This window comes from Lampetra fluviatilis, chromosome 19, assembly GCF_964198595.1.
Source record: "Lampetra fluviatilis chromosome 19, kcLamFluv1.1, whole genome shotgun sequence".
In the NCBI taxonomy this organism is placed as follows: domain Eukaryota; kingdom Metazoa; phylum Chordata; class Hyperoartia; order Petromyzontiformes; family Petromyzontidae; genus Lampetra; species Lampetra fluviatilis.
This window is the reverse complement of record NC_136293.1, coordinates 8242921-8268092: the sequence shown is the minus strand read 5'-3', so window position 1 is coordinate 8268092 and position 25172 is coordinate 8242921. Positions and strand designations below refer to the sequence as shown.

General features: G+C 46.7%; 1 protein-coding gene across 2 annotated transcripts; it reads right to left on the bottom strand.

The window, feature by feature from the left end:
* Positions 1–1673: 1673 nt before the first annotated feature.
* Positions 1674–25172, bottom strand: LOC144937603 (calnexin-like). 2 transcript variants are annotated; one of them, XM_078864931.1, is made up of 15 exons: positions 25093–25172; positions 22579–22904; positions 21762–21835; positions 21335–21393; positions 18582–18723; positions 14509–14590; positions 13377–13569; positions 12530–12719; positions 11336–11449; positions 10338–10494; positions 9500–9715; positions 8430–8549; positions 7025–7181; positions 6268–6395; positions 1674–5471 (listed from the first exon to the last, which is right to left on the bottom strand). In XM_078864931.1, exons 2-15 carry the CDS (start codon positions 22870–22872, stop codon positions 5403–5405), a joined length of 1995 nt encoding a protein of 664 aa, XP_078721057.1. In that variant the 5' UTR covers positions 22873–22904; positions 25093–25172; the 3' UTR covers positions 1674–5402. The 2 variants fall into 2 exon arrangements, with proteins under 2 accessions (XP_078721057.1, XP_078721058.1); XM_078864932.1 differs by lacking the exon at positions 25093–25172 and adding an exon at positions 25046–25068.

Below are 25172 nucleotides of genomic sequence, written 5' to 3'. Positions count from 1 at the left end.
AGTGTACCCAATAACAGCCAAAGCGCAAAGTGTACCCAATAACAGACAAAGCTCAAAGTGTACCCAATAACAGCCAAAGCTCAAAGTGTACCCAATAACAGCCAAAGCGCAAAGTGTACCCAATAACAGACAAAGCTCAAAGTGTACCCAATAAGAGCCAAAGCGCAAAGTGTACCCAATAACAGCCAAAGCTCAAAGTGTACCCAATAACAGCCAAAGCTCAAAGTGTACCCAATAACAGCCAAAGCTCAAAGTGTACCCAATAACAGCCAAAGCTCAAAGTGTACCCAATAACAGCCAAAGCGCAAAGTGTACCCAATAACAGACAAAGCTCAAAGTGTACCCAATAACAGACAAAGCTCAAAGTGTACCCAATAACAGCCAAAGCTCAAAGTGTACCCAATAAGAGCCAAAGCGCAAAGTGTACCCAACAAGAGCCAAATCGCAAAGTGTACCCAATGTCAGTGAAAACACAAAGTGTACCCAATGGCAGACATAGAAAGTACCCAATGGCAGACATAGAAAGTACCCAATGGAAGCGAAAAACTCGTTGGCTCAAAAGTGGCTTAACGCTACCACTTAGGGTGGTAAATGCTGACAATGATTTTATTTAAGAATTTTGTCTAGAGAAAATAGATATGCATGATAGCAAGGTCACCAGTAAGTAGTTTTTTTGCGAGGAAAAAAAATGAGATTAAAAGGGTAGCATAGTGTGTTTGATAAGAGTATCGTTTTGATGGGAGGAAAAAAACCCGAATGTGATATGAAACATGTGGAATGACGTTAAAAAGGAAGTATGGACCTTATATTAAAAATTGTCTACACTCACAAACAGTATGTACGGGGGGTAAAAATAGTGAGGGAGATTGATAGGTTTCCCTAGTAATTTCTTCCCATTTCCAACCATGCTTGCAATGATTACATGAATCAAGTTGTCGGTTGTGGTGTATCACCTTGACAGTGGGTTAGAGACAGTATCTCCACAGCGTTGGTCCAAGCAGACTGCATTCTCACATCTGTTTCGGCTCAGACATCGCTTTCCCAGTGGATAAAGCAAGGTTAAGGGGCCGTCCATAAATGACGTCACGCGATTTTGGACGATTTTTGACCCCCCCCCTCGTCACGCGGCGTCATAAAAAGTCAGACCCCCCTCAAATATGACGTCACAAAGCTCTGCCCCCCTCCAAAAAATTAAACATGCTTCAAATCGCTTTAAACTATTGTCATTGTAGTGCGTATTTAATGTGGCGCTGCACTCTGTTGTAGGATGTTTTTATTAAAAAGTATATTTTATTAAGTAGAACGTGTTGTCTATATTTATTTAAAGTTGCGCATTTTGATGTGACGTCACATTTCTCACCCCCCCCTCGTCACACATCGTCACAAATGTCTGACCCCCCCCCCCCCCCAGGTGCGTGACGTCATTTATGGACGGCCAACTTCCCCAACCGGGGACAAAACAGTGCACTGCAGAGCAGAGGAACACAATGTGCGACAAATACACACACAAATACAGGTGTGCGACATCCAATAAGGAACACGTGTCATTGTGAACCCAATGGGGGAAGTGTGTCAAAGCAGAGTGAAACACAGGCGTTAACAAAACACACATCGAGTTCGCAAAGACGACAGCAGAAGCGAAACCCAAAGAATGATGTGTGGGAGGCACCGTGTTCAGTTTCTCAAATTACTTTATTGGATCAACTTTCAAGTCCATCAATTCGAAAAACCGAGAACTCATTTTTATTTCTCATCTGCTTAAATAACGTGAGGGGTGTCTTCCTACACCTGCTGCCAAGAGCAGCCTAGCGCCTAGCACACACCGTATCCGTTAAACATGTACATTCGTAAAACGCAACTAGCTAAATTGTTAAATCCAATTTCGTTGGGGTTTTGTTTCATTAATTCGCTTTTTTAAGAAACCTATGTCATGTAACAAGAGATAACGCAAAGCTTATAAGATTTCACATTGACTTAATACGGGGAAGAGGGGGGGGGGGTCCTCACGAGTCCGTTACTCCAGAGACTGGCGATTCTGCATGAAGATGCTGGAACTTCTCGAGACCTGAACGAGACCGCCAACTTTTGCTGTCGTTAGACAACTTGTGACCCCAACATGGGAGTTAATTTGGATTTATTTTAGAAGGTTTAAGCAGCATCAACTTCCGGTCACACTGCATATGGCTAGCAACGCGTTTGATTTCAACCCTTCACAAGATTTATATCCCCACACAATCCCATATTCGATAATCCTTCATCCAACAGATCATGGGGATGCCTTTCGTAGTTGTCAATTGCGCAAAAAGCGTGCAGCAATTACAAAACCTTCACAACATTTTAATCGGCGTAGGAAATGACACCAATAACATTAATCGGCTGACGATTATCAACTAGAACTGATCTTCGGAGGAGTTAATTGATCATTGACTGCAACTCCAGTGGAGATAATTTTCACAGCACTCCCTAATGAAGGGGCCTTCATTTCGCTCGGTGTAACGTTTATGGACTGGGGGAAACCCACCGTTAAGGAATTTCAAAACAGACACAAACACACAAGGAGCCGAATTTGGGTTTGGCGTTAATAATCTGATGCACCAAAGTTTTAGATTTACACGAGGGGGGGGTGGGGAGTTCATGATCGCTACCGATTGCATAGAAACCGGTTGTTGCCCAGACTACTTGGCGAAAATTAAGCAATAGTTGCCCGTTCAAATTGTTTTTTAGCATCATGATTTTATTATCTTCTAGACATACAGAGCACATGCAGCAGTAGCTATTTACAAACCTATAACATAACTAAGATTCATTGGGTCGGGCAGGTGGGTAGGGTGAGAAGCAAAAACAATCCCAAAAAAATTCAGTGCACATTTTGGGCTCAACAACAAAAATGGTTACGAATGTTAAAACATTGTATGAAATATTTTCGCTGGCTGCCAACAGCTTCCTTGACCGCACTCTGCAAATAATCCCAGCAGCGGAAACAGCAGCGTCAACACGGCAGCTGCTCCAGCTTCAATACCACAGACCGTACTCTGGAAGCGAGATTTATTTGGAATATGAACTATGTATTGTATAGTGTAATCCACAGATTGGTGTTCTGCACACATGTTGAGCAACACTTATGTTGGTCCGATGTGCATCAAGGGAACACGACGTTCCTGGCTGCAAATTGAGTCAAATATTGTGGGGGTTGGAGCATTCAAAGTCGGCAGTGCAATCACCACCCACACTCACAAATGTACCTAGACATACAAAGGATAGTGATTGGATAGTCGTTTCCAGCCACGGGCCCAAAAAATGTAACCTTTGTCGCGATTAACAATGCTGCATCATAGCATACCGTGATGTAAATTCGCAAATGCAAAGCAGTCGCAACTACGCAGTTGCCGTGAGCGTCAGACTGAGTGGCTGTTGATACCCACCACCCAATCACATATTTGCAGTTGTGGCCACGTGAATTGGTAAATCTTTTGTTACAATCGCATCCCGGTTGAAAGGGATCATCTCCCATGGGTCATCAAAGCAACGGCAGGTGTTTAGAGATTTTTAACCGTCGTCAATGAATGTCATGGATTCACTTGCAGTTAATTGAAAAGCGGTTATGATCTCGGTACCAAAAATTGTGTGTGAAATATAAGTGCACCGCACATGTGCAGGGGGAATTCTGTATTGAGCTGGCAGCGGGAAAGTTAGGAAATTCTGGACATCCCAAAAAATGTATACGTTCACACCAAACATACAACAAACGCCAAACGCGACAGCTTTTATTTGTTAGTCAACAAAAAGCTGCCGATCCTCTGTCCACTGAGGTCCTTCCAGCTTCACGTGCAAATCAAGTTCACGCGCGAGACTTTTCAACGTTCCTTCAATGTTCCACACCGTGTTTCGTTGGTACCACGCTAATTTAATGGACGCCGTGAAAAATTGCTGACGCGTCAACTAATGAGAATAGTTGCCGAGGTGGAATGACATTTTTAGGGGGGGGGGGGGGGGGGGAGTGACTGTATTTCATTTCTCTTTATGATGCAGGAGTTTTAAACATGCAAGTTCATATTATGGTACTTGCTACAGTGTCAGTGTTTCCTAACCGAGAGTTAGATTCAGTCTAGGGTTGGTCTTGGGACCACAGATGCTGAGGATAAACTCGCGTTGTAACGACGGAAAATGGAGGGTTAGGGTAGTGCCTGGTTTAGGGTGGGTGCTAGGGTTAGTATCTTAAAGTAGGCGCAACCCAAAAGAGTAGCTCTTTCTTTTGATGTACACACTTAAGCTGTGTTCATGGTTGTCCAACACGAGTTTTAATCTTCAATAAGAAGCAATAAACACTTTCAATTGACCTTCAAGCACTCCGGTGTAGTGCGCACCAGTGACATCACTAGTGACGTTAAAACGTACGGCAGTCACACCCACACTTTAGTGACGTCACTAAACCGCTATGGCGTCGTGCCGACAAGTCTTTTTGCTTGATAACGAAACTTCAAACTCGTATTTGGATAGCCTGGGTCACAAAGCCTAGGAACATCTACAAGAGCTATTCTTTGAGGGTCAAAACTTCCTTTGGCGGTGCAGAATTATAACGAGTCGTCACCTCGATTAACATCGCTCCTCCATCTGCGCTGAGCCGACGGGCATGACCCCCCGTCCCCGCTCAAGACCATGGCAACGTTGTCAAGTGAAGCTGCGACACGCTGGCACAGTATTGAGATGTCGCCAGACGGCTGACAAGAATGAGAAACCGTGGCAATCTCTAAAGCACGGACCACCGCAATCGCTATCGAGAGATACGTGCCAAGAAGCACTGCGTGCACAGGCAACCAAGCAGGAGCCGGCGAGCTGCATGTACGCTCGTTTAAAACGCTTAATTTCCGCAGGAGGGAAAAGGAGGCAGTGGATGGGTGGGGAAAAGGGCTTCCCTAGGCGTTTAAATAACGTTTGTCTAAGTGCGCCAAAATAAGCCAAGCCATCATCCAAGGTTTCCACGCAGAGCACGCTTTCTAGGATTGCTTTCTAATGATTCGCAAAGGCGGTAGAGGGGTCGGTGGACCGGACTGCTGAACGCGTGTGCTGTGCACGTTGCCGTTTTTACGGCCACTAACAAAAGCGGCTCTTCGCGTGTTTCCTTTTTTAAATTATAAAACACCTAAGAATGTAATCGACTTGCGCGGCGGCTTACGATTGAGAGCGAAGGCTCTACCAGAAAACCTCGGAAGGTTTCGTCGTTGGCAAACTGGGGGGAGAAAAAAAACCCACAAAAAATGTTAAAAAAATAAAATAAAACGGCGTAAAGTAGGAGGAGTTGAGGGGGGTTGGGTCACACATAGCGTTGTCCCTGCCCCCCAGGCCCCCCATACCCCCCCCCACATCGAGGGGGTTCTCGTGAGGCTTTGGGCGATGCCTCCCACTCATTCCTTCCGGGCCTTCCTTTTCCTGGGAGACGTTTTACCAGCGTCGGCATCATTCGCCTGTACCTGCTGAGAGAAGTTGAACGCAAAGTGGTTAGCAGGTGACAAAAGCATCCCCCCCTTCGTCCATGTATTTACCAGTTATGCAAATTATTCATACAGAAACAAATAGGCTAATATTAGACGTGGGCTAACTGCGCGAACGCAAATGTACAATTGATGCGGTGCAAAGTTTGCGAAGAATGAGACAAAGAAATTGACCGTTAATAATTAAACCGCGAACCACAATCGCTATGATTAAAATCGTTTCGGGAAGGTGAAAAGCCGTCAAGAGGTTTATTTTATAGCGACAGTCATACGCAGAAGGGCAAAAGCAGTGTTGTTGCTTGACATAATAGGTGCAGGGCATCAACAGCACGGGATGGCTGGGGGAAGGGAGTTCTAACTTTAAAGTATTTTGTCTAACCAGGTGAGAACTCAAGAGACTAGTCAGTCATATTTGCAAGAGTGACCTGGACATAAGTATGCCAGTAGGGGGCAGTAATTAGCATGTATAATCCAAATAAGTAGATAATCAGCGCAGCAAAATTTGGAGCTTGACGCTGGCACACATTGGCCTACTCTTGCGAATGACGTCAGGGGATCAGGAGATGGTTGAACGTCCAGTGTGGAGCCAACGACGCGTGGCACACCATCTCGGTTACGACACCCGCAGTAATAATCAGGGTGGCCACTGGATTTCAACAAACGTGAAGCTCTGCAACAAGCGGTAAACGCGCTAAAGCTGGTGCGACGTCACCGGCCAGACAACGGGACCAGAAGAGGAGGAGGAGGAAAGAAACGACCGCTGGGGTTGGTCAGTCACCTCGTCGTCCGCCTCCAGGTCGGCCTTGGACTTGGCGGCCTTGTTCCTGGGCTTCTCCTGCTGCTCATCAGCAGTAGCTGCGGCGTCTTCCTCCTCCCCGCTCTTCCCCCCTTCTGTGTCGCTCCCACCTGCGAGTGACAGACACAAGGAGACGCGGTCAACATCAACACTGCTGCTGCTTCTGGAGGCACCTGAACGGGCTTTTGTTTATCCAACACCAGACCCGTGTTGGTCCTTGCCGCTCTTTAAAAGTGTCACAATTTTAACTCTCCGAGCTATTATACATTCTGAAGTGGGGAAACATCTAATTTATTGCTTTGGTGCTTTCGTTATCAAGGTTGCCATTGTTATGGAGCGGCAAGAACGGTATATACAGGCATTAGATGGGGAGATAGAATCGCCAAAAATGAGAAGTGAGTTCCGGTCATTGGGGAACAGCATAGCAGCAGGCTTGTATCTATGTTGGTATGCCTTTCACACTGTTATGTAGCCAACTGTGTTCATTAGAGGTGCGGGGAAGAACAAACTAACCACAAAAAGCAGGTCTAAAGAAATTCTTTTCTATATAGATTTAAAAGTGCGTAGCTCCCAGTGTCTTCCTAATATTGGAAAGAAAGTGCGTTCCAGACGGCCGCAGAAGCGCATCTGAAAGCGCGCGACGCGGTGACCGGTTTTGTCCGATGGCCAGCCAAAAGCCGCTGCTGCCAGGATGACCGGCTTGACCCAACTGCGCAGAGCGACGTCCCGATGCGGTCACCTTTCTTTGCGGCGCCGTCAGCTGCGTCGCCCGCCCCCTCCTCCGCCGCTTCATCTTCCTCCTCGTCCTCCTCGTCCTCCTCCTCTTCCTTCTCGGGGTCGTCTGGCTGGGGCTCGTCAGTCTTCTTCGGGTCGCTCTCGTCCGGAGGCCCAAATTTCTGCCATAAGCACAACGGTTGGGTGGGGGTACAGGTTAGGCAGTGTCCGCGTCAAGCAGGTGTGGGGCAAGGCTTCACCATGACCAACGCCAAAACACCTGACCATCGCATCCCTTGAGACATTCTTCAGATGTTGAACGATCAAGCGCCGACACATGCCAAGCACCTGACATCTTAGTCTTATTATCACTACCGCCACCACCAGGATTACATTTTTCTCACCTGGTTCACCAACCTCTGGGTACCATCTGTGATGTCAGTCTCAATAACCTGCACTGCCCAATTCCTGAAAATGTGCCTTGGCCATCGCAACCTCTCCCCCCACCTCCCAAATGTCTCAATTATTTCGTGCCACAATCTATTCTTAACTTCCGAGTCACTTCTCTTATCCTGCCATGACATTTGCAGCAGCCTTTTCTTGTCCCTGCAGATAAAGGCTAGACACGTCTTCTCTAATTGCTTTGTTAAAAAGGTCTGGCTCACTGACCCACACAGTAACAAAGACAATATCCCTGCCTGTAAACAGTTTATCTCAAAATTCTAAATTATATGACGGGGAGGGATATGAGAGTCAGGAAGGTGGCTTATAGGACTGGCTACCTGTCTATTTGATGAGGGCGAGTAATAGGCTGTCTTGCTAGTTGGTTAGTGTTACTAGGAGATATACAACTAGAGGCTAGTTGGTTACGATTTGGCTGGTGCCTGGTGCTAGCGATTCGTTGGTTAGCGCGTTGGGGTTATAGGGATAGAATTTGATTGGCTTGAGTATCCTACTCACAAAACGATCACCCACCCCCCCCCCCCCCCAAGGCAAAACCACAATGACAATAAAACGTAATACAATTTTCATGAAGTGTAAAAACAACCGCGTCTTTAGACGCCGTACACAAACAGCGGGTACGTTTACTATTAACTATGAACTATTTTTATTGTACCAGGAGGGGCCCACTGAGCTGTATAGCTCTTTTCATCATGTAGAAATGTATTTCAGCCAAACACTCAAATCGCACGTTGTTTCTAAATGTGGAGGGAAAAACCAGAGGACCTGGAGAAAAACAACGCGTCCACGTGGAAATCATGCAAACTCCAAATATACAGGCGTCAGGGTCGGGATGGAACCCACAACCCCCTGTACGTTGACATCTCGCCACCGTGGCACCCTTTTCACTGGCCGTGAGAGGATTACAATTAAAATGCATCGCTCGTTGTCCTCCCGGCGACGGTACTCAAGTTTGTGCCGTGCCTCACCTTGCTGGGCCAGCAGAAGGAGACGAGCAGCACGATGGGCAGCGCTACGGTGAACACGTACACGGCCCACAGCCACGGCCGCTCCTCCGCCGCCTGGTACAGCTTCATCACAATGCCGGGCTGCACGCAGCAGCAGCAGCAGCAACAACAACACACACACACAGCCACACAGGGGTGGCGGCACCGGGGAGAATATTAAGGATGGCTTTCATCCAGCAGTCGATAGATAAGGCTGATAACTGGTAGTTCAGATGACAATTATCATGAATTAATTAGTAGCAAGACAAGTGGATTTTGCTGCACTGCGTGGTGTTTAGCCCTGGTCTACGTCGTGCTATAACTGCTGTATGCTCCTACATCTTAGCCCCCCCCAACCCCACAGCCTTTAACCAACCCACTCTGACCAGCGTAGTGAAGGTTGCCTAGATAATCAGTGCAGCCTGGGGAGGCCTTCAGCCAGCAGTGTACACGTGCACAGTAGTAGTAACCCACCTGAATCAATTAGCCTACAAACTCAAGCACCTGCTCACCAACTATTATTCAACCACTGCTAACTCAGCCATTGCTACATAAACAAATGTAATTGCTCAACCACCTCTACTTCCACTAGCTCAACGTGGATAGCTCAACTACTCAAATCCACCACCTTCCAAACTCAACAACTCCCAATTTAACCACTACCTGATCGTCAACTTACATTAAATCAATCCCCAACTCAACATAAAGCAATAACCCCTAACTCAACCACTGCTAATGTAAGAATTATTAACTCAATCGTTTATACCTAACTCAACCACTTTTATCTGCACAATGCCTAAAACAATGAGCAACACTGAGTGGGGAAATCAACAGTGCATCGACTCGCCCCCCGCCATAGGAACGTGGAATTCCCAAGACTAATCCCTAACCCATTCCGCCTTCACAAACGCCCTTACTGCAGCATCTCCTACACGCGGCACCGTGACTGCCAGCGGCTCTCGCTATGCTGAGCAATGGAAGTACACTCACACAGGGGGGCACAAGGAATGGACGCACGCACGCACACATGAGCAAGGGAATGGCACACGCACCTCGTCAGCAGCGGCTGCCTGCCTCTTGAGGCCCCAGCTGTCGGCGGCCCATTGGTCGGCGACGGCACGCTCCGAGCAGATAATGAAGTTGTCGAAGAGGATATCGGACGTCATGGACCAGAGTTCGAGGCCAATGGCGTTGAACGCCGTCAAGCGGAAGGGGTGCAGGTCCTCGAAGAAGTCGGGGTTTGCGATCTTCCGCGGCTTCCAGACGCCCTGGAGGAATCAGATAAGATGGTTTAAACCGGGGTTCAACTCTATTTACCGGGATCCCACAACTGGTGTGCGCTGGTCGCGTGTATGGACGTTATTGACGTCACGTGGCGGGGTGACATCACAATGTCCATACCTGTGCCCACTAATCTGTGCAAACTGTCTGCACGTCTGGTCTCTTCCTTGTTCATCCTGCTTTCATAACAAGAATCTGTATTTCTCGAGGCCTCGCCGAGCCATTTTGCTTTGTGGGGCCACAGTTTGGCAGGTCGCACCATGAGGCTTCTCGGATGTCTGTTTTAAACAACTGTGGTAAAACAATAGCGGTAGCAATAATAATAATAATGAAGAAGCGTAACAATGTGCCTGCCTCACAGTTTGGAAATTGCAAAAAGAATCATTGTATCTTCTATAGCAATTGTGTTACATGCAGGATACGTTATAGTGGCTGTAGGATACACAAATCAATAAAAAAAATTCCAATAACGAAGGATAAAGGTTCTCATCACGTTCACTGTAGTTCACAAAGACTTACGCCACCAACCTTAGGACAGACCGGTACAGAATTTCTACGAATAATGTTACGATTGTCACAATGTCCGCGGCGCACAGGGGGAACACTCGCCTGGTAGTTGGGGTTGTCAATGTTGGACGCCTTCCACTTGCCCTTGTAGGCCGGGTTGGAGACCATGGGGGCCTTCCACACGCCGCAGCCCGGCGCCGTCTCGCACGTTGGGTTGGGGACCTGCGGAGCCTCCCACTCGCCGTCCATCTCCTCGTCCCTGTGCGACAGCATAGAGGGGAATGATGCAGCGACGCGCACACGCGCCGAGGTTTACACCACGCGTGGACCCACTGTGGGCTAAAATGGGCAACCGTCAAGCAGAACAGAATGTGTGTTTACAGACCGAGGGGTGCTGGCACCTCCTCCTCCACCTCAACATCCAATCTCCTTGTGCCCCCGGTTCGTGAGGATGGGACACAGAGAGGAACGATGCAGCACGCCCGCTCAGATTTACATCACGTGTTGACCAGGGGTTGTAACAGCAACGCAACGATTTGTCAATTGAAAAAAAAAACATGCCGACACTCATGATAAGAGCCGGGACCTGAACAGGGGCAGAGAAGGCGACTGCACAGACGTTTTGGGGAAGCAAGTTCAAGTTTATGGGGACAGCAGAATCAAACAAGTGACCTCTCACTGAACGCAGGCTTTGGAGAGCAAGTCTTCTTTGCTCGAGTAGAGTGTGCGCTGAAGCGAGTAGATTGAGATGAGAGGGGAGATGGGAGGCAAGGGCGAAGAGGCCATGGAGGATCACAAAGACGTTGAGTGCAATCTTGAAAATAACCGGGGATTGTATTGGGAGCCAGCAAAATAATTGGAGTATTGGGGTTATGTGAGAATATTTAATTATGTTTTATTTTTATTATTTTATTACTTCCCTTCTACGTGACTTTACCGAAAGAACCAAGAAGATTATGTGGTCTTGTTTATGGGTGCCTGTGAGGTGATGATCTATGACTTTGGAGAGGAGGGAGTTTGGGAAGCGGTCGGCAGTAGAGGAGAGAGTTGCAATGCTCCGAGTGAGCATGTGATATGATGATGCTGATGACGACGCTCACCAATCCTCCGGCTTGACGGCCTCGGGGTCGGCCGTGTACTCCGGCTCATCGTCCAGCCAGCCCTCCGGCTTCACGGCATCCGGATCGGAGATCTGAGCTGGGGCATCCTCATCCCTGTTGGCCCGTCAACCACGGGGACCAAGCGGGGACAGCGGAGAGTGGGACACGGGGAGACAAGCCAGGCGGACGGTAAGATACAAGCATCGCAACAACGTTTACTGAAATATAGAATGTTACGTTATAAGCTTAATACCAATGAATACAAAAACAATGTATTGGGACACACTGTGCTTTGAACCTGATGACCTGCGTTCAATTCCTGTGTGAGAATCCATGTTTAATAAAAAATCTATGAAAATTAAATGACACTGTACCATTTAGGCTAATGGAAACAGAAGAACACGAGACGGAATAAACGAAAAATAATATAATTGAATAAAGGGGAAAACCAGACAAATAAAGCATACATTCTTGCTTTCACTTGTAACGCCCAGTCAGAACAATCAGTGAGGGGGGGGGGTGAATGATTACCATGCCTGGTTGCCAAGAGAGTACATTAGTAATAAAAATTTTACAAGCGTGTCGAACACGGTAAGAGTAACAAGGAGAGGATGATACAACGGAACATGCCTTGGCCTGTAGTAGCGCTCATAACCTTGAAGACTACTTGGATTTTATTGCATAATCATTGCAGTGTCACCACGAAAATTACGCATGTGAGTAATGCTAAGGCCCATTACCCGTGTTACCACACAGCTGACCATCGTGTCACCAGCGCATTGTTAATGCCCAAGGATGCTCTCCAAGGTCACTTATTGCCAAGTACTCTTTTATGGCAAGTTTACCTGTGGGTAGGTCGTCTAGACCGTGTAAAATTCTAATTGCTTCCAAAGCGACCATATCGCTCGCATTGTTTACTTCAGCCACACCACTTCTACCACCGGCAAAGCTCACGGAAACCACACCACTGTTCTGGCAACACCAATTGTTCCTGGCCACACCACAGCTAATCTGCTCAAATCAACACTACCACTCATTCACCACAACGCTCACACGCTGAACCAGATCACTCATTCTTGACCACACCACAGCTAACCCGCTCCAACCAACACCACACTCACGCTGAACCACACACTCGCTCTACCCCAACCACACCGCTCTGTGTCGCTGTGTGGCCACACCACCCACACCCACCAGTCTTCGGGCTTGACGGCATCGGGGTCAGGGATCTTGGCGCGCTCGTCCCAGTCTTCGGGCTTGCTGTCGTCGGGGTCCTCAATTTCACGCGCGGGATTCACGGCCGGGGTCATGTCCTCGAGGAGGCTCCCGCTGCCCACCACCGTCTGGTCAATCAGGATCTCGTATCGGTTGTCCGGGGACAGCACTGTCGAGGGAGAGCGGCGGTGGTGGCAGTGGTGGACGGAAGGGTTGGGGGACGGCGGGGAGGTGGACGGGAGGGGAGGTGGAAAATTGACAAAGCAAAGTTACAAACAACTAACCCAGGTTATAAATTCTATACAGCAATGATACCCTGCAGGGTCAGAATACTATTATATGGTTAGGTGGAATGGTTAGGATGCCTGCGCAAGATTTTGTAGAACCACGCTCAAATTGGCTTTTGTTTATATTCTCAGGTAAAAGACTAATAGGCCAACTACCAAGTATGATAATAATAATTGCAAGTATGACAACAGAAGAATGGGGCAAACTGGCCGGAGGGTAAACTACAGCAGGGAGGGTGCTCAAATAATGTACAGCATTCGGATCCTACAGTGGGGTGAAAATACTCCAAGGTGTACCCAAAACTCTGAAGTCATTTTGGAAGAAAAAAATTCTGAAAGTGGGAAACAAGGGTGTCAAATAAAAAGTTACAAAATGGAAGTGGCCATGGTGGCAATAAAGGCTGCATGCCTCAACATAAAAACCCTCCCAAGTTTAGCTGTAAAATACAGGAGAAAAAAGTTCACAATGGGAATTGTGAGTGCCCAATACGGCGGCAGCTGCCAGAGGGCTCTCTCATGAGGGCTCACACGAGGCGTACCCAGCGTGTAGAGGTGGGGCTTCTTGTCAGTGTAGTAGGGCTTGAGGTCAACATCGGATTTCTTGGCATGCTTCTCCTCGTAGGTGCCCGTCTTGGGGTTGCGGTGGCGCATGATGAAGTGCAGCTTGTAGTCCTCGCCGCACTTGTCCGGCCCGAACATGATGGTGTAAGATGTCTTGTCGTAGAACTTGGTCTAGGAGGGAGGAATACATGGGGGGGGGGGGGGCGTGGGTGGCAATACAGGAGGGCTTTTAGGCTTGCCGCACGTTTACCAAATGGATGAAACGGGCCCCTGTCCAATTTAAAAGACCCCCCCCATCCCACTTTTCATAGCCCTCCCCCCCGGGCCCTCTCAGTTCGTGGGACACCATGCAGTAGCACTGTTTGCAGATTCGATAGCTATGCCACTGATGGCAGTGATATACAAGTTGATGCCAGGTTCGCCCAAATCACACATTCGATAGTTCGTCTCTGCCTGCGTTATTTGGCAAAGTACGGCCACATTAGCACACAATGCTGGTTGTGGTTTAGTCTTCATGAACACAAGATTAGCTAAACTTCAAACGGATTGTTTAGAGTAAGGATATGAATGATCTAGCCCAGCAAAGGTTTTGATGCATTCCCACCATTCAGGATATTAAACAGCATGATTGATGGTATAATAGAAACGAGTAAATGTGTTTCTGGAATTTAGAACGGTTTTAAAAGTACTTGGGAAAAGGGACGATGGCGGGAGAAAAATGGGTTTTCTGGAGCAGTGAGAGGAAACAAAAATAAATATATTTTTTGCATAAAGATTTTTTTGGGTTATATCGTGGAAATATAAAAGTGTCGTTAAACCCATCACCACCCAACAAAGCCAATTAGTAAGGTTTGTCACGAAAACAAACCCTGCCAATTAGTTACTTCAGCACCCCAGTGTGTTGGAGTAAACCCACAACATCTACAACTCGAGTATGACGTTTCGCTGCCGATTACAACTGGCCTCATCAGGCAATAGCCAGAATTGCAAAGACATGTCTTGACCTGCAGAGTGACGTTTGAACTAAGGTACGGTTATACGAACACATGTATAAAACAGTGTGGCTGTAGGAACACGAATAATTGCAAAGTGCAAGTGATCTCCACTCACCAAGTCAAGGTCGGCGTTTCCAGAGAGCAGCTTTATGTAGGCACCACCGCACTCGATGCCGTTCTGGAAATTCACCTCATATCTGCAGGAAAGACAGGCGTTTCAGTTTTGACGACTCATTTTCGCCACCACTATCATTCATCATTGTCGTCACCATCGCGAGCCACAACCTTAACTCGTGCTGGATAAAAGCCGGCATGTCCTTCAGTGTCCAGCGATGCTGCAATTCATCTCACAACCTGTGCATGAAATTATCTCATTGCCCCATCTCACACACACATACAGGTACGCACACGCATAAATGCAAACACGTATATAATGATGCTATTTATTTATCTAGGAAACCCTGAGTCTTAAATACACTTCTCAGCAGGGCCCTGCATTAAGGACATATGGCCAATTTCTTTGAAAGTAAAATAATGCCAACACTTTTGAGGTGGTAAAGCTCAAAGCTCTACACAGATATATATATTAAAGAAACCATTGTGGTACTCTCCTGACCACCTCACAGCCCCAAGGCCACAAAGAGTATTCCAAGGCAGTCTCCCATCCAATAACTATCCAGGCTTAAGCTTCCTTGGCTTCCAGGGAACATTACGTACGAATCACTAATTATATTGGCTGTACAATAAAAAGCCATTAACAAACGTTTGCCACTACGTGTGCCTTTAATATGTATTCTGTCCAGTGGTCTAATGCCAATGATTGGCAAGAACAGCCACCGCATTCTATCACGAGTGTTGTCTATCAGTCGCCATCCGCAATTTAAGCCCGCTTTAATTTTCTCAACACAATGTCGCTAGATATATGTTTGTTCCCCGAGCCACTATAAAAAATTCAAACACAGGCGCACCACAAATGTAATTGTTCGCGCCATACTGTGCATCAAAGGACCTCCTCTAAAGTGTCATACGTGAAAAAAACATTTATGTTCAAAATGAATAATATTGTATTAAACACAGGCGGGGCAGTCAAAGCAATTAAACTTGCATAATTATGCTCAGAAAATTCACTTTGATGAAAAAATCCCCACAAATTGTAGGGTTCTGGCCTGAAATTAGTGACGCATCTATTCAACCATAAATATAAATGCCCATGCTAAACGATACATGTAGTGGATGTACAAAGATTAATGTTGTTCTCATCTTATAGGTTGTATGTAATAGAAATTGGGTCAACCAACCAGCGACTGAGGGCACTGCCAATGAATGCAAAGTAAAACAAATTCCAATCTTGAATTAAATTGCTAGCAGCAACCCTGAATGGAAACAATTCATTGAAAAGAATGGCAAATAAAACCATTCCTACAAAGCAAAATCGTACATGGATGAACAATATAGGAAGCACTGGAAATGCAGGCCAAAGTGGCATAGATAATGTATTCCCAATTCCAACTCTGCATGTTCTTCTCAGACACGGGGGGGGGCGGGGGTGCCTGCGTTTTCATCACCATTTTTATTAGGTCCCAAAATAAATTCCCGCCTCACAACACTACCGAGTGCCTCTCCTTCAGCTCAAAAGTTTCCCCACTCTGAATTGGATATCAAAACCACCTGGTGTCTCCACGCAGCTCGTTTCGCCGCAAACATGCGGTTGCCTCATTTCCATTTTTAGCTCTCCCCTTGCACGCACCGGCAAATGTGTTTTGATTGAAGCACTCCCGGCTTGGCCAACATAAATAGATGCACTGTGCTTCTGAACGCCGTTCGGTCCAATCAACACACAAATGTTTAATTTATGCACGAGCAAATTATCCTTAAGTTCTTCTTACTCCTACAGCCAATTCAATCATGTGTACACACGCTACCCTACTGGCAGGCTTTATCAATCTACTGCTGAATAAGAGTCTCCCCATACCTGGACAATTCATGAGAGATTATTTGACCACACATGATAATGCTGGTCAATGCGGATCAGTCAAGGGGCGCAGAGACGTCGAAGCACGAAAGAACAGCACAACAGCGTTTGCTGCACTGACCTCTACCGGTCACCACGTAGCCTTACAACCTGTTTGTGAATGGTGGTTACCCATCTAAACACTGCCCATGGTCACCTCTGCTTAAGCTGCAGCGATATCATGAGATTGGGCATGTTCCGGGTAATTTGGTCACGCACAAATTCCAAGAAATGCAATGAACACCTAGACATCCGAAATACTCTTGTTCGCAAGTACCAACAGCAGCATTGGAAATGTTCATGTCGAAAGTTTGCAACCCCTTGCTCGGTAATAATAATCACAGCTGCACAGCGAAGGATTTACAGCACAATCGATGTCTGCAATTGGAGTTGTATCCCAGCGAGACCATCCACGGCAACACGGTTCGCCGTTGACTCTAAACAAAAAGTTAGCGTGTGGCATGCAGTTTGGGATCAAACATCGGAAAAAACCCGGCTCTCTTTCTGCTGCTCGCAAAGACAACTTTGCCAACAATGTTAAACACTCGAGGGACAAAAGACGAACAAAGTGGAAAATGTAATGTCCTTCTGTAAAATGCTAATTTACAATGGATGAGAAAAATATATTTAGCTTGTAAAACAAAGCACTGTTTTCTGAAACTATTCCAATTCAGCTATTTTCTCTGTGCAGCCAATGGGAGTGGCTTGCTTTAAACTTTAAATCCACATTCCACTCGGCCACACATCTGTGCAAATAAACTAACAAACCAATCACATCCCCCCCCCAGGCACACATTGGCAAGAGCATGTGAATACACACACATAGAAGCACTCCCAAACCAAAAAGAGAAATATCTTCTGCCGGCACAGCACGAAGGGGTGGGTGGCAAACACCACGCTCGGCCGCCTTTGTCTCCCCATTGGCGATGTTTACACACCGCAACAGGTACTCATTTGAGGCGGAGTCGACCTAAGGGAGGCCCAGGACTGGTTCAGATAATTGGCCGTGAACGGAATCAAACCTGGGTCGCCAGGTTCGTAGCGCACTACGGCTCCCCCATAGATACGCATACAAACACATATGCACACAGGCACAAAGACAAGGATCCAGGAATAACCTACAAAGGCTATGGAGGAAAGTTCTATGTGCGAGCACCTGTTAAAGCAAAGCACTCGTGCACACAGACGTGTACCTAGAACACAAAAAAAACACAGCACACCTGGCCAACTGTGCCAGAGCCTTCCTAAACGGTCTCATCAACATGCCTGCGTGGCTTCAAAAGATGAAGGCTCGCACAATAATGAAGGGATCAAAACAATATAAAACCCAAACGCCGTGCACCTGTTTCCCAAAGGGCCCTATTAAACAAGAGCCCACAGCTGCCATCACATTCACAAGAACACAACGGTTTCCCAGAGGGGTATAGGCGCAGCATTGGCAGTGACACGCTCGGACCATCCAGTGTGGCACCATATCTAGGTCCACGGCAAGTGATATCCTGCGCTGGCAACAAGACCCCGACCACCACACGGTCACTTGCACCAGTCCAGGAAGCCGGCTGCAACGAGTGAGCACGTAGCGGCTTTGCACCGCGAACACCGAATTGCACGTGTTAGGAATGGGCAAGACAGGCGATATACAAACGGCACAAAAACGTCAGTCGAGACGAGCATTCCAAAACGAGACGGAGGGAACACACAGAACAAGACGGCACAAACGAGACAAAAATCATCAATTCTTGAACTCGGTCATGATCCTTGAATGGGGGTGACAGTTCCTGAAATTGCATGTGGATGTTAAATTGTATCACACCCAGTAATAACGGTCATTGCCAGCAGTTTCACAAACACTCCCTGCCTGTAATTTATTTTGGTGGAAACCATTTACAGTGTTGTTACATTAATACATTTCATTGTAAATCCTGCATGAGGGCTGTTAAAGTGGTGAAAGCCTACACTAGTGCCTCGGCTTTCTATTCGGTATTCATTTTGTCAGTGATCTTACCAATGACCTCCTATGGGTAGGGTTACAGTCAAGGTTAAGAGTTTTGTAATGATCCAAGGTTCAGGAAAAATAGGCATTCATCCCACAACTTCGGCAAAGCGGAAATAGACCATAAAAAAGAAAGTGACAGAATTAAAAGGCAAAATCAATGGCTGTGGTGTGGGACACGCACTGCACGATGAGCGGCTTGTCGATGAAGTGGAAGGGTCTGGTGAGGGCGCCGGAAATGGCGTGGTGCTTGGCGCGAGACTTCAGCACCAGCCCCTTGTCGTCGGGCAGCTTCCCATCCAGCTGCTCCTCCACGAGCCACTTCCCTGTGGTGGCACAAGATGGGGCACGCGCCATCCATCAGTCGCTCATCGTTTGCCGAGGGTGGTGGCGGCGGAGAGCACGCGACGCTCTTTCATGCAGAGCGACGACCGGTCCTCGCCTAATGTTAATAGCCCCATATATATACTGCACTTTAGAATGAAGTGTTTGAGCAAACCAGAAACAAAAGTGCACGCCTCAGACAGTGGCATGGGGAAAACAGTGCTATAAACCAACTTCATTCGCTGTCTGACGTTGGGCAACCTTGAAAACTTTCACCAGAGGGTTCACCAAACTTTCATCTCCATTTAATCTCCAATAGTGGTTTTGAAGGACTAGAAAATGTGACACCGCTATTGAAATTGTGTTATCCCTGCGTGCCATCCGAGGCAGGCAATTCTGTTTATAGTGACTGGAAATATTTAATGATCCTCTATGGAATTGACCCTGCCTATGTTTCCCCTCTCAGCTCACTCAACTCCACCCACTCATACCTCTCTGATCTCATTCTACGACGCTGTACGCATTCTCTGCTCCAAAAACCCACGACCAAATAATTCTGTCACAACCCTTCGCTCAGGGGGAAGCTGCTCATTCGCCACTGCTGGTACCTCATCTCAAACTCCCTTCCCCCAGCCATACATGCTGTCGACTCCCTCTGTGCAAACACATGCCAGAAACTTTTTACAGATTTTTCTCTACCTTTGTATCAATTAAAAAATAATCTTCCCAGTATGCCGATTTCTCACTGTTTAGCTAGGTTACATGTTTGCACATGCTGTACCTACCAAACTAAGCTCTCTGTACTGAGCTGAGGCTGCTACATAAAACCAGACTTTCACGTGTCCAAAGCCAAACCAAGCATATTTTTCATTAGGAGTGCTTTAAAATCTAAATATTTACAATACACGGGTATGTTTCTCCATTTACAAAATAAACATGGTTCGTTTATATTCTTCAGTAGCATTTGTTTCCACTGGTCGTCAACTCTGGACTCGTTTAAAAATTTCTTAAGCTCATTAGCAGATGGTCCATTTATTTGCAAAGAATGAATAATAATTCACCACTCATTGTTATGCCACTGCTGGATGAATACCACCAATGCTGTGTTAAGTCACGGGAGATGTTTGACCACACTTCCCATGTTGGCCATTGTGGGTGAGTGAAACCAGCTGGGCATGATCGGTTTAGAAATAAAACACCATTGATACAAGCCATGTCCAGGAATTTAACTCGGGTCACCAGGTTCAATGGCATGGTGCTCCAATCCCAATGCCACTTCCTCCCTCAAGATATAAAATATTCATTCAAATTAATAGCAATAAATATAAATCCAATAATTGTTTTATTCAGAGCAAAGTTAAAGTCATTAGCAGTCTAACAACTTAATTTATATGGCTGCCCTCTGTCTGCTCCCAAAGGCAAATCCTCTAAAACATGTGTAGAGGAGAGCTCAAAATTAAGGTGGTAATTTGTTTTGCTTTGTGGTGCTCAAGTGGTCCCTTAACACTTGTGTGCACTCGGTCAATGTCAAATTGACGCTGGCTCGTTGGTACTCGTTTAATCACTTATGGATGCCATAATCAGATTGCTTGGTCTGTCCTTTGTTTAACCGAGGTTGCAATGAGATTATCACTCTTGAAGAACTCCAAGGATCTTGTGAGTCTGAATCTCAGCAGCACCGAGGTTCTGCTCTCGGTAATGAACTCGGGGAGGTATGGGTGTTTGAAATCTGCATTGCTTTGCATCAGACCTGGGGTTAATTATAATTACCGCAGCACTATTCGTGGAAAATTACAATGACAATGCGCTTGTAATTCATTATGAATTGCGAAGTTGCAATTGACCCCAGGTCTGATTGTGTGCTCGAGGTTATAAAAAAAAATCCCCCAAAAAATACATGCTGTCTTGGGTGGCATGCAACCAGGCCATGCATCCCATACCGTTTAATACGCATTCAAAGCTTCAATAAGGGACTTGAAATCACGATGAAGTGTCTCATCACGGCACTGCAATCATGTCACAGTCCCAAATATTTATACGTCAATGGGTGGTGTAAGTACAGCACTGTGATTAAGTGCCCGACTTGCCAACAGGAAGCACCGACAAAGGACAACTTGTTTTTGGGTTGCATCTTGTTCTGACATGTACATAAGCCTTGTCAATCCACTGCTGAATGAAGGCCTCCCCTACGTGAGGTACGCAAATGTAGGAGCCAAGTACTGCACAATAACACAGCCTATATAACCTGTCATGCGCAGTGATCGCCCCTTCAAGGACTGTGCAGGTTCAGCCCTGCTTGGTGTGGGTGATTCGACATATTCCGGGCAATTTGTTCACAAAGCCTTCCAATGAGCAACGCTCACATTATTCATTTAGATCGTACGACATCAGTCTGGCCTTTCTTGCTGCCAAACGGAATCCATCAGCAGCGCCGACACGTGACAAGTTTATGCCCCTTGCTTTATAAGGACAGCATTCATAGCCACGGCCGGCAGTCATGCGATTTCCTCAAGCATCCATGAGTGCCGTGGCATTCTCACCCCTCCCCACCCAGCCCTGACACAAAAGAGGACCATCTTCAACAGTGCAACATGTACAATTACACCCACTTACCATCATACTTAGCAATATCTTCATCCGTGTCCTCTTTCTTGGCTTTGGAAACGACCCAGCTGGTGGTGGGAGAAACAGCGCCAAATCACCCAATTATGGCAAAACCCACACACGTGAAAACGCGCCCTCCCCACTGCCCGTATCCTTTAACAAGACGGGGTGCCAAATTGGACGAAGTGACCGCCAGAAGCTGTTAACCTCCCCAAGATTGAAATCAAAACCACACGATCCACAGACTAAAACGTACAACTAAACAAGCTGGGTCTATAATAAATGTATGATGTAGCTAGGCAAATGGTGTAGGACAGGGAGAATTACTGTGGGTATCTGTCCATTTAAACATTAATTATCTCAAACTGTGAGGCAAGGCACTCTGTTAGTAATGAATGAAAAAATGAAGCTGTGGGTCTGCGCTCTGTGCACACACTTGTCCAATGTGCCGCTGTCGAAGGAATCCACGAAGTACGTGTCTCCGATGGGATGGGGAGCCTTGTACACGACCTGCGAGGAATGCCAGGCACACAGACAGCGTCTATGATTCACAGTTGTTATGGGTAAACACCAGTTTCATCAGCCAAACCCACCAACAGCAATATAATATCTCAAGATTAAATTAACTACCCGCATCTATCTTAAAGACTAAATTAATATTTCCAAAACCGTCTGTGAAAATATGAACATATGGTGTTTACGTAAAAAAGCTGCACTCTATGTAATCATTACGAGCATGGCCAACACGGAGATGCAGCAATGGGATCAGAATCAACATCTTTATTTATCCTGGAAGAATCCGATGAGCTATGAAGCTCTTTTTCACGGATGTCCAGTAAGGATCAGCTCAAAGGCATGGGCGAAATGGATTGTTACATCAAGAGACCATGAAGAATGGTGACCAAGTGCGGAGGACTTCATCCATCAGTCGAATGAGCTGATTCTGATGTATCAACATCTTTGCAAAGTCAGCTTTATTTTTCACATCTAATAAGTTAACACATTTTAATTTGTCGCTAAGCTTACTGAGATTATTCACTTCCCACTGTTTTACGAGAAACATTAATAAACTGAGATTGCGTCGCCATCATAAATCTCTGCTGCAGCCACTATGTGTTAATGAACAAACTCGACCTCCCAGACTCCCTCCTCCCACCACAATCAACGACCTCTAACCTCCGCTCCCCACTTTGCTGCTGCTCCTCCCCACCCAACGGCTTACTACATGTGGTCACGATATGGTGGGCTCATACCTTGGGGGCGGCTGGAGGCTCGGGCTGTTTGGTGTCCACGTCGTCCAACTCTGGGTCGTTGTCGATGTTCAAGTCCATGTCATCCTCTACATCATCGTCCAGAAGTGGCTCCATGTCGTGGTCGTGATCGTGGTCGTGATCGTGGTCGTGATCGTGGTCGTGACCATGGTCGTGATCGTGGTCGTGACCGTGGTCGTGATCGCCGTGCGAGCGAGCAGGGCCTGGCACCAGCACCAGCGTCAGCAGCACCAGCAGCAGCGACGTGGTGCTCAGCAACCGGCAGCGGGAAGCCATTTTATCGGTTTGTTAGGGCCTTGGTGAAGCACCTGTGAAGGGATGGTATAGGTATGATTCCACATCACCCAAATTGCATCCTTTCATCATTCTACTCCCCTCTATCCTAGGCAAAGCTTTTCTATCGAAGCCTTCATTAAGTCGAATGTTGCGAAATGTTTCCTACTGCAACCAGTCTGGAACTCCATTCCCCCAGGCACCAATGCTGTTTACTATAAGCCCCTGTTGCAGAACAGGCTCAACACCTTTTGTCGAGTTTTGAGATGCAGTTATATTTATATGTAACAAACCCAAATAGTAGTCTAATATAATCGTTGGCACGATCATAGGTACGGTACCAATATCATTATTATCAATGTCATCATTATCATCACAATGACCAGCAACAACCACCACCAAAATAAATACCACCAATCACAAATGTCACTGCTAAAAACATTAACACTGTCTAAACGGTCACAACCACTACTCATAATACTACAAGCAACAATGCAAAGATTGAAGTAAATACATGCTTATGCTCACGACAGATGTATCCAACCGTACGCGAGAAAAGATTCTTAAAAAGGTTTTATGCGATTGGTTCATGTGTTCTCTACTGCCACTAAAAACTTCCCGCACTGCAAAGGCGGAGAAGAATCGATCACCGAATCGTAACCATTCCAATCGTGAGCGAGCGATTCGTTACATGACTGCATCTCAATCACCACCTCTACTGCCAGCATTGCTACCACAACCTTCACCATCGCTATTATAACCACGACCATAACTGTCATAATAACAAACGCCACCATAATTATCACAAACACAATTATCGCTACCATCAACGCTCACATTACAAAAATATTTTCACGTTCAGAATAAGCATTGACAAGTGGCGGTGACGTCACAAACGGCGCTTGTGCCAGGCTATGTGCACGTTAAGGGCCACGTGAAGTGTCGAACACCCACTGACAGGAGGTCACGAGACAGACCCAGGCAGGTTCCATGGGTTGACTGACGGAGATGACTGCTCGATGCACACCACCTGTACCCTCTACTGTGCATCACAACCACCAGCAGCAACATAGCTGCTGTCGGTGTAACGATCGAAGCTCCTGTTAACCTGACGATGCTGGATGCAATCACCAGAGAAACGTCGTACCCATTTCAATATTGTAACATCACTCTCCAACACGCCGGTGTGCTGAAGGAATACATATATCTAAAGCAAGTTTGATTCACGTGACACTTACCATTGTCTGCGTCGGGTGGAGGAGGGTTTACGACACATTTTACACGAACTAACGCAACACACCCGATTATGAATCGACATCGCTTTTAACGCTCCAACCACTCATACCATCACAACGATAACTTACAACCATTCCCATCTCCACCATGAACAACATTCACATCACAACCATTCTCTATGAACGTCTGGACGAATGCCACGGCCAAACATTAAAACGTAAAATCGCACTCGCACACTAAAAAAAACACCCTTCGACTCCCCCCCTCATTTCTCGAACCACAAAAACCCAACGAAACGAAAATCCATTCAATTAAACTTCCTTATTCCTTCATCAACGCAGCAGATCGTCGACCAAGCGTCACTCGACGTTGCTACCGGCGGGGGGAACAATCGCACCCTGTATATCATTCCAAGGACGTAACATTTGTTGGCAAGATGTGCGGCAGCCTCAAGAGGCTGCTCACAAATGTCCAACTCGCCGACAGATAACAACACAACAGCCGTGAATGTCCAGACTTCTTCTAACGTCCAGACGGGCAAACATCTCGGGAGGGGGGGCCCGGGACCGTGCAGAGCATTTTAACGTCACCCCCAACCCCCCCCAAATTAATGTTTTAATTAGGCGTAACCGATTTTACACGGTAAAATTACAAGCCGCGCACGATGTTGAAGGTAACACGTTATTGACGTAACACATTATTAATGTAACGTTATAATGTAATGTTATAATTATAAATGGATGGGGAGGGGGGGCGCCTCAGGCCTAGCAGCCGCAAGGCCGCGAGCTCGGTCATTCTACCTCAGGCGAAGCCTCATTAAAAAACAAACAAAACAAAAGCGGCGCTTTATGGCGAGCAAACAACCGACGGGCAATGTTATCCACGACATTAATTTCAACGAGAGATATTTTTTTTTAATAAACAATCGCGGAAAAAAAACCTTTTTAATTTAAAAGCCGTGGAAGCGACCGCGCGACGTCCCCTCACCTCGGAGTCTCCGCGTCTCAGCCCCGCCCCCCCCTCGCGTGACGTCACGCGCGGCGCCCTCTTCACGCCGTGGACGCTCC

Excerpts from the sequence above, each read along its gene's own strand:
- LOC144937603 (XM_078864931.1), bottom strand. The coding sequence starts at position 22,872 with ATGGCTTCCCGCTGCCGGTTGCTGAGCACCACGTCGCTGCTGCTGGTG. Across the intron at positions 21,836-22,578 it reads AGCCTCCAGCCGCCCCCAAG|GTCGTGTACAAGGCTCCCCA; the intron begins GTATGAGCCCAC and ends CATTCCTCGCAG. Across the intron at positions 21,394-21,761 it reads GACAGCGGCACATTGGACAA|CTGGGTCGTTTCCAAAGCCA; the intron begins GTGTGTGCACAG and ends TCCCACCACCAG.